Source organism: Sebastes umbrosus, chromosome 2 (assembly GCF_015220745.1).
Source record: "Sebastes umbrosus isolate fSebUmb1 chromosome 2, fSebUmb1.pri, whole genome shotgun sequence".
Classification (NCBI taxonomy): domain Eukaryota; kingdom Metazoa; phylum Chordata; class Actinopteri; order Perciformes; family Sebastidae; genus Sebastes; species Sebastes umbrosus.
The window spans coordinates 15580239-15590054 of NC_051270.1; the positions used below are offsets into that span (position 1 = coordinate 15580239).

The following is a 9816-nucleotide window of genomic DNA, read 5'->3' on the forward strand; positions in this document are numbered from 1 at the left end:
TCTAATAGCCAGCAGGGGGCGACTCCTCTGGTTGCAAAAAGAAGTCTGATTTTATAGAAGTCTATGAGAAAATGAGCCTACTTCTCATTTGATATGTTACCTCAGTAAACATTGTAAACATGAGTTTATGGTCTCAATCACTAGTTTCAAGTCTTCTTCTAACTAGAACTCGAGGCTTTAAAACAGTGGTGCACAAACTAATGGGTGATGTCATGGCGACACATCCACTCATAGCCGTGGGAACAGTGGGGGGTGCTGTGGGGATGAAGCAATATGTGTGAGTTGGGGTGGTGGTTACGTCGTGAGATGTATTTTGCAACCGGACTGAAATATTTCACCACCTTGAGAGCCGTGCGGAGGCAATAGATAGATATAAAGTAACCATTTTATTCACCATAGTAACAGACCGACTACCAAATCAATTGGATTTAGAGTGTTTAGAGTGTATGTGTGTGTGTGTGTGTGTGTGCATGCTTGCATGTGTGCATACAGTATGTCTGATGGAGGCGCTGCAGGGCTTCCACCCTTTCTCCTTTGGGTGTCTTCCCTGCTCACAGCGGTGTCTTTCATGGCATATTGATAAGTCGTAAGAAATATTCTCTGTCAAATGGATTGTACCCTGTGTCTGCCATTTATAAATTAATTTATTATTAAACGGATCAATGTATTCATTATTAATTTGATCTTTTTACTGATGCTGTCTCACACTGCTTGTAGGTGATTTGTGCTTATGATGCACATGTGCGCACACAGTGAGTGAGCTGAATAAAGCAGGCACAATAATGAGTCTAATGGGAGCTTCACAAATTTCCACATCTACTTTCACAATGCTGCTCTATAAAGGCAATGTATATAAAGTAACTGTATAGATGCAGTCACAATATCTACATCAATATATTTTTTAAAAAAAAACAATCTAGGTGATATATAATGCACAGAAAACTTGTCATCCTGAAGTGATAAAATCTTAAAATTTAAATAATTTGTTTCATTTATGCTAAATGCAGTACCTGTGAGGGTTTCTGGACAATATTTGTCATTGTTTTGTTTTATTAATTGATTTCCAATAATACATATATACATACATTTGCATAAAGCAAGCATATTTGTCCACTCCCATGTTGATAAGAGTATTAAATACTTGACAAATCTCCCTTTAAGGTACATTTAGAACTGATAAAAAATGTGCTATTAATTTGCAATTAATCCCGATTAACTATGGACAATCATGCGATTAATTGAAATTCAATATTTTAATTGATTGACAGCCCTAATTTATAAATATATTTATATATACAGTATATATAGTATACATACCCACTCCCATGTTGATAACAGTATTAAATACTTGAAGAATCTCTTTTTAAGGTACATTTTGAACAGATAAAAAATGTGTAATTAATTTGCTAAATTAATATTTGTATTATTTTTAAATATTTTAATTATCGATATATATATATATATATATATATATATACATATAAAATTAATTCATTAATTGTATTTATTTATTTTATATCATATTTAAGGAACACAATTAATGGCCATAAGTCCTCATCTTTCTGGCACAGAAACACTAAATGCACTTTAGATGTGACAGACCGGTGGGCTGTTAGAGAGGAAGGGAGACAAAGATCTATATATAGAGTGATTAAATGTATTGATTTTGGATTTGTCTGAGTCTCTACATCAAAAAGAATCGGTGCATCAAAATGTTGGTCACTCTGACCTGATCGGAACATTTACTTCTAAAATGATGAGGCACGCTAGAACAGGTCAGCACGACTGAATCTGATTTTCATCGTTTTTGACACATTTCATCTGTCAGCGTGGGTCGGGGGGGGGAGGATGCTGAGGTTCTGCCCTCCTCTGTCCTCACACCACACCACATCTCCTTCTGCTTCACTACGCCGTGTGTGTGTAGGAAGGTGGTGGCAGAAAGGGGGCGAGTTGAAATAACACTGCTCAACCTTCTGTGCTGTTTGCGGTGGAGAGAGTCCGTTGAGGGTTTCCATGGCAACCCACAGCCTTGGAAACCACCATCTTCGTCCAGATGAGGTGATGATGCAGCGGTCTGTCTCTGCCAAGTGTGTTAGCTCGCCTCTCTGTGAACCAGTCTGCTTAGTTTGTTTGTTTCCAAGCGACGGATTGAAGCAAATAAATAGCTCTGTCATGCATATAAGTTCAAATAAAAACGCCTCCAGACGACTGCAGAGAAAGTCGATTTACTCACCTGTAAAGGGTCAATTTGTATACCTAATGAAGCACATACTCTAAAACTCTGATGAGAAGCAGCTTGTGTAACAGTGGTTGCAACAAAATTGTTACAGCACGCCTAACACTTTTTCATAGTTGCATCAAATATAGACTTTTTCATAGACATTCGTCTTTCACTTGAAACGTGAAGGATGAATTTTCAAGTGTTTTTAGGAGGCTCTACTATTTCAGTCCCTCCCTTTCTTCTTCCGCATGTTTAATTAATCGCCTTTTATATTTTTGGAACTCTGGATGACAATGTGAGTCTGAATTTGAAAGAGGTTCATGACTCACTGTTAGCAGAGCTTAGTGCCTCTGTGAGATGACAACAAGGACGAACAAGATGTCAGAAAGCCTTCTGTGAATCGGGTGTGAGCGTAGCACGCCACTGATTTTCATGCTTCAAAGTCCTGCCAAAAAAAATGCTGTCCCCTCTGTGGCCTCTGTGCTTTTAGGAGTAGAGTTATCTTGCATTTCAGCCTTATTTTTTTTTTTTTACAATGTTCTATTAATGTTCCTCCAAAGGTTTCTAACCTCGAGAGGCTGAGAGGAGACAGACTGGAATAAAACAGGAAAAGGCATTTAAGTAGTCTGCTGAATAAACATTTAATGTCCCAATTGACCATCCTAATCTGCAACTTGAGTATTTTACACTTGCCAGATTCTTTTTTTAATATAAGAAAAGTGTTATTTTGTTCCATTACTCCCACAAGGAGTCAGGCCTCTGCTTAGAAGAGGAGGGAAGCTTTAATTAAATTTGATCCTTTGAGATTATTACATACTTCCACAGCCGGGAAACCGAAGGCTGAGCGGTCTTTAAATACCAGGGCTCTATTTATGTATACAATTATCGGAGGAACCCCTCAGGAATGGGGGAGGAGATCATTAAAGTCAATTTAGAGCTCATTTGATGTGCAACTGTTGAACTGCGAGCAGTTGCAACAGACTTTTTTTTATTAGAATTCACATTGAAGCAATAATTCTAATGTAGCTGTCATTTGTGAATCGGTAACAGAGGAGATACTGTGGATTAACATCTCAGCAACTCATCTTTAATAGTTGTTAGTAGAGACTTGACATCCTTCTGATGTACTGCCTATATCTTTCAATTTTACCTGAAAAGATTCTGATACAATATCTCCTCTATCTGTATCTGCCTGTATCAGCCCCTACCTTGTAAACACTGATGCTGTCTGTAAGTTTCCTGTAAATTCCCTCACCACAATGTACCATAAACTATATAATTTACTATAAACTTGGAGAATGTAATATTGTTTATTGAATTGCGGATTAATGATCTCAATTCCAGATTTGAAAAATCAAATTAAAGCTATTTTGTAACCTGGTCGACCCAGAGCGAGATTTGTTTCAAATAAATAACTAATACAGTTTGGAGGAAGAAGAAAAGTGTAACTTTGAGCATCCAAAATTATTTTGTTATTTTTTTAAAGGTACCAGTGTGTAGCATTTTGGTGGATCTATTAGCAGAAATTGAATATAATATTCATAACTATGTTTTCATTAGTGTATAATCACCTGAAACTAAGAATTGTTGTGTTTTCATTAGCTTAGAATGAGCCCTTCATACAGTATCTACATCACACATGTTTCTACAGTAGCACAGAACGAACAAACCAAACACAGGCCCAAATGAGAGCCTCTAGTGTTTTTACGTTACTGGAAGGCCACCGTAGTTCTCCGACGCACTTCTGAAACTGAGGTAACGTGAGCCACAGAGTGCAAAACCGTGGTACGGCCTCTGAGCGAGGCGAACGGCGTTACCACGGTTTTACACTCGGCGGCTCATGTTACCGCAGTCTTGGAAAAGGAGGAGTGAGCGGAGGGGTACTCAGTTGGTTGCAATCTGCAACCACACCACTAAATGCTGCCAAATCCTACACACTGTACCTTTAAAGTAATACTTCCAAATTTTGGCAAATATTACTTGTGTTGGTGCTGGTTATACAGTATTTACCATACAGACATGGGATCATTGATCTTGTTATCTAACTCGCAGAGAGAAACCGAATACGCGTATTTCCGAAAATGTCAAACTATTCCTTTAAAAAAAATCCCCTTCCAAACTCAGTTGGTTGCAATCTACAACCACACCACTAGATGCCGCCAAATCCTACACACTGTACCTTTAAATATTTTAGATTTTAATTTCCTATAATGTTGTACGTATGTATGTATGAGCTTTACTGTAATGTTACAACATTATTAAATTAATTATAGATGAGAGGAAGGTAGGAATGAATCAATAATATATCTGCCCACTGAAATTTCATCTTTTTAGTTAAATCTTTCTAAAACCCCAATAAGGTTAGGGAATCATATGATCATCCATAAGAGCATATCATTTCCTATTCTTGCTTTTTTATTTAATAAAATCATATCTAAATAGCAAATGCAGTCCGACTCATGTTGTGTAAACCAACATATCTCTGCTAAGGGCTTTTCTATCAGCCCAGTCTTTTGTCTTTGACAGCATCTGATTGAGATTTCTGACTTGGAACTATTTCTGAACTGATCCCAAACTGGCCCAGGACAACTGTCCCGCCTCTTCTTAACTAACAGCCACTACTCATGTGGCTTTGGCTCTGGGCAGTCTATCCAGGGTTCACCTACAATTCCAGGAATACCTCCAAAGACTCTTACAACTAAAACCATTAAGGAGTTAAAGCACCTGTGCTAGTCTCCTTTCCATTTTAGATCGAACACTATTTTAAACCCAAGGCGGTGACGTCTAATACACTAATCCCGTGAGTGTGTGTGTAGGCCAACATCTGATGTATGTATCTCAGTGATTACAAACTGGGCTCATCTAAAACCATCAGCTTTAACTCAGAACATCCCAGAGCCCTACTGCCCATAATAGAAACATTCAATTCATACATGTATGCAAAAAAAAACTGCTTTGGTATTGGTGGGGAAACCCCCGGCTGGGACTCTATTTTTCTTCAAACTAAGAGCATGTTTTTCCAGTGTTTCAAGATTTTATTATAATAAATATACTTATGTATATACATTATCTGACACAGCAGTCTGTATGTACAAACCCTCTATTCACACGTTGCAATGTAGCCTATATACATTCAACACTGTTTGCAAGAAAAAACCCTGAAAAAGAACATGAACAGCCAGGCTTACAGTGAACGGGTGCATTATTAAAAGACTGTGGACGTGTCTTTTAGGTCCTCAAGGCTCTCTCTCTCTCATGAAGCACATTGTGAGTGTAAGTAAGATGCAATACAGGTTTTATGGTGTATTAAAAACTGTGCTATAACAGGAGTGTGGTACAGTGCACATTTGATCACATCCAACTGGAACACTGGCTCTTTCCACAATTCTCTGCAGGACTATAGATGCCTCCCTCTGCTCGTTTGACTTTGCTGGATGAATTCATAAATTCAAAGCATCAATCATCAGCAGAACATCATGGGGGGAATACTTAACAGTAGGCTACATTTACGCTTGAGCTTTTCCACTAATCCACTTGGATTACGTGTTGTTTGCATCATCCTGATGATGGCCAGACACTGTCACGTAATTTCATGACTTTTTTTTTTCTCTCCCTCCCTCTCTTCCAAAAATACACCAACCCCTTGGCCCCTCAAAATACTTAACCCTCCTGTTGTCTTCCCGTCGACCATGCAACTTGACCCGGTCTGGTTAAATTATCACCCAATTCTGTATTACACCTTTTTGGCCAACTTCATTCCAACGCATTACCGCAAGTTTTACACTTTTTTGGGAATTCATGGTCCATAAACCTAATTTATATGAAATTAAACCTAACTTTTTTAGGAAAAAAATGCAGAAATTATGAATTATTTGGACTATACTCAAAATTGGAGGAAAAATGTTGATGGATTATCACAGACCGGTAATATGTCAAAGTTTAGTCAGAATATTACAAATATCATAATATAAAAAAAATGTTTAATGAAAGTGTGACACATTGCACCACAGGTGCTATAATTTTGGATAAAATACCCATAATGCAACGAAAGTAGTGGTCATTATTTTATTTTTTTGCAAAGACCATATAAGGGAACCATCCATGTAATTTTGGGGCAATTAGGTAAAAGACATCCATATTTATGATATAATGAAGTTTGAAAACGGGTTGACCCGAAGACAACAGGAGGGTCAACATCAAATGTGTGCCATCCATTCTATATTGTTCTACTTTTTTTTTTTTTTTTTAAATCTAGTGCAACTCCCTCAACTCCACCGAATACATTCACACAGATGCGAGAAAAAATAACTTCTCTGTCTTCTCAATAATAACAATAAAAAAGAGCTCTTTCTTTCTCTGTGTTATGGAGCTGTAATTTTTTTCCCCTCCCTCTCTTCCAAAAATACACCACCCCTTGGCCTCTCAAAATACTTAACCTCACTTAAATTGTGCAATCCATTCTATATTGTTCTACTTTTTTTCTTTTTTTTTAAATCTAGTGCAACTCCCTCAACTCCACCAGATTACATTCAAACAAATGCGAGAAAAAATAACTTCTCATGTCCCCTTCAATAATAATAAAAAATAGCTCTTTCTCTCTGTCTTGTGGAGCTGCTGCTGGCTCTTATTATGACCACCGGTGTGACGCGACAACAGGAAGGTTAACCTCAAATTCTTGCCATCCATTCTATATTGTTCTACTTTTTTTTTGTTATCTAGTGCAACTCCCTCAACTCCACCAAATACATTCAAACAAATGCGAGAAAATAACTTCCCATGTCCCCTTCAATAATCAAAAGAGCTCTTTCTCTCTGTCTTGTGGAGCTGCTGGCTCTTATTATGACGCGCTCGTGGGGAGCCGCACATGGGTGTCCATCATCAGGTTGGGCTGCAGGTTGTTGGTGACATTTCATGACATGTTGATGACCAGATATCCAAGAACCAAAGCCACCGTGACGATGACAAAGAACACGAGCACGGCGCAGATGGAGGCAAAGCCAGCATCCCTGTTTCCTCCTCCTCCATCCTCCTCCTTGGGCTCCTCTTCGCAGATGGAGATCACACCCACGGAGGAGTTCCCCACGCTCATGTTGCTCTTCAGCTCCGCTCCGGCCTCCTGCTTCGCCTCCACGGCCCACGGCGCCACCTGCACCTTCATCTCCATCTCCTCCATCATGTGGCTCATCTGGCAGATCTCGGTCTGCAGGTCTCGGAGGTCCTGCGTGTCGATGTTGCTGTCCGCCTCGTACTTCATGTTCTGCACGCTCATGGCGCGCGCGGCCACGGTGGTGGTGCTACCTGTCATACCTGTCTGGATGAGGTGTCTCGTGGGCACTTTCAAGGGGAAATCCTGCCCTATCTCCAGAGACCTCTTCATGTCCACCTCCAGGAGCTCCATGCTGCTGGAGAACAGCACCCAGAGGCGCTCGTACTCGGCTCGGTCCTCCTTGCTGGTGCTCTTGTCTTTGAGCAGAGAGGTCAGTTTAGTCCTGTTGGCCACCGCGAGCTCCTGCGCCTTTTTGCGCGTCCTCTTCAGCTCCTCGCGCAGGTTCTGCGAGTCCGAGGTGCTGCCCAATGCGATGACCAGATGCCTATAGCAGGCGGTCACTTTGTTCAAAGCGTCCAGCATTGTTTTGCACTCATCTTTACCCATGATTGATAAATCTAAATAAATTAAAAAAACACTAAAAAATATGAAAAGCTTGGAGAGAAATGGCAAAGCTGTGTTAGTGACGACGCTTCATCCACTGTCCTTTAGTTTAGTTTCAACAGGAGAATGATTGATAAAAAAAAACCCCACCAAAAATATGCAAACAAAAGAAGCTTTGGAGGAGAAATGGCAAAGCTGTTGTTAGTGATGAAGCTTCATCCACTAGTTTAGTTTCAACAGGAGCAGATCTACAAATCCCCTCAGAGCACCAGTCAGAGCAAATAGCTCTGACACACCAAAAATATGAAAAGCTTGGAGAGAAATGGCGAGCTGCGCTTCATCCACTGTCCTTTAGTTGAGTTTCAACAGGAGCATACAACACCCACCAGCAGCTCTACAAATCCCCTCAGCAGAGCAAATTCCTCTCTATCCATGCTCCTTCCTGTCTGCAAGCAGCCACAGAGAGCGGCTTAGATATTAATGCGTCCGTTAAATGGCTTTAGGTCTACCTTTGCGCTTTCACAGCACTCGAGATCAGACCTCTCCTCTCCTCTCCTCTCCTGCAGGGCGGATGGATGGATGCTGAATGGATGGATGTGAAGCAATCCGACCTGCCTTTTTTTTTAGGGAGATTGAGATCCAGATTCAGCCACAGGTGTCACAACATTCCGCTTCGTAGAGAGAGAGAGAGAGAGAATATACCTTTCTCCTTCAAGTCCTTTATAATGTTCTCAGATGATGCTGAAATGATGATGCTGCATGGGGGAAATGGAGATCTTCACTGTGAAAATACTCCAAAGCGTCCATTACGCGGAGCCATTTTTTGGGTTGTGTTTATCTGTATCCGCTTCAGCACCCAAATGATGATGTTTAAATAGCAGTAAAGCGCCTTCCGAGGTCACATGTGCGCGCTAAACAGAGACCATGCAGGCAGGGAGGGAAACAAAGCAAGCTGCACTCCCATTGGTTTGGATCTGGTTTATAATGCATCCTGTTATTGGCTGCTCTGTTCTCTAGTGTGGGCAGTGCAGCGGTGTCTATCAAGCTGGGATGGCAAATCACAAAAGCTCTAACATCATCTGCCTTTTGTCATCAGGATACCTGCATGTGTTTGTCAGCTACATTTTTTCGGAGACAAAGTGATGAAATAATGTCTGGTGGCTGACAAGATATTAAAGGTCCCATATTGTAAAAAACTGAGATTTTCATGATGTTTTTATTATAAAGCAGGTTTAAGTCCTATATAAATACTCTGAAAGTACCGAAATGCTCAATCCACAGGGAAATACACACAGCCCGTATTTAGAAACTCTGCATTTGAAACAAGCTGTCAGGATTTCTGTCCATTTGTGATGTCACAAATATACAATATTTAGACCCTTTACTCTTTACCCAGTTTATTCCTGTTTGCAGTGGATGTGAATGTCATCAGCTGACAGGAAGTACACATGGACCCAAGCTGTTGCCTAGCAATGCAATTCTGTCGCAATTCCGTTGAAATGCGCTAAAACGGAGCGTTTCAGACATAGAGTAAATATAGGTATCTTCAGGCCGACAATATGAGCAAAATAAAGTTTTTTTAACATTAAAGCATGTACACATGTTCTAGTAGAAACACAAAATACAAGTATGAACCTGGAAATTAGCATAATGTGGGACCTTTAAAGGTCCCATATTGTAAAAAGTGAGATTTTCATTTCTTTTATATTACAAAGCAGGTTTAAGTTATATATAAATACTGTTTTGAGTATCAAAACACTCAATCCATGGAGAAATACACACAGCCCGCATTCAGAAAATGTGCATTTGAAACAAGCCGTTAGGATTTCTGTCCATTTGTGATGTCACAAATATACAATATTTAGACCATTTCACAGCTTTAAATATAAACATACTAAATGTGTCCCAGTTTATTTCCTGTTGCAGTGTATGTGAATGACATCAG

General features: G+C 39.8%; 1 protein-coding gene across 1 annotated transcript; it reads right to left on the reverse strand.

The window, feature by feature from the left end:
* Positions 1–6200: 6200 nt before the first annotated feature.
* On the reverse strand, positions 6201–8948 carry LOC119500504 (regulator of G-protein signaling 9-binding protein). The gene has a single exon (XM_037790257.1). The coding sequence runs from the start codon at positions 7872–7874 to the stop codon at positions 7131–7133; it is 744 nt and encodes a 247-aa protein (XP_037646185.1). The 5' UTR covers positions 7875–8948; the 3' UTR covers positions 6201–7130.
* Between the last annotated feature and the right edge of the window lie 868 nt (positions 8949–9816).

What these genes read in the sequence shown, in the direction of transcription:
- LOC119500504 (XM_037790257.1), bottom strand. Translation starts at nt 7,874, where the DNA reads ATGGGTAAAGATGAGTGCAAAACAATGCTGGACGCTTTGAACAAAGTG.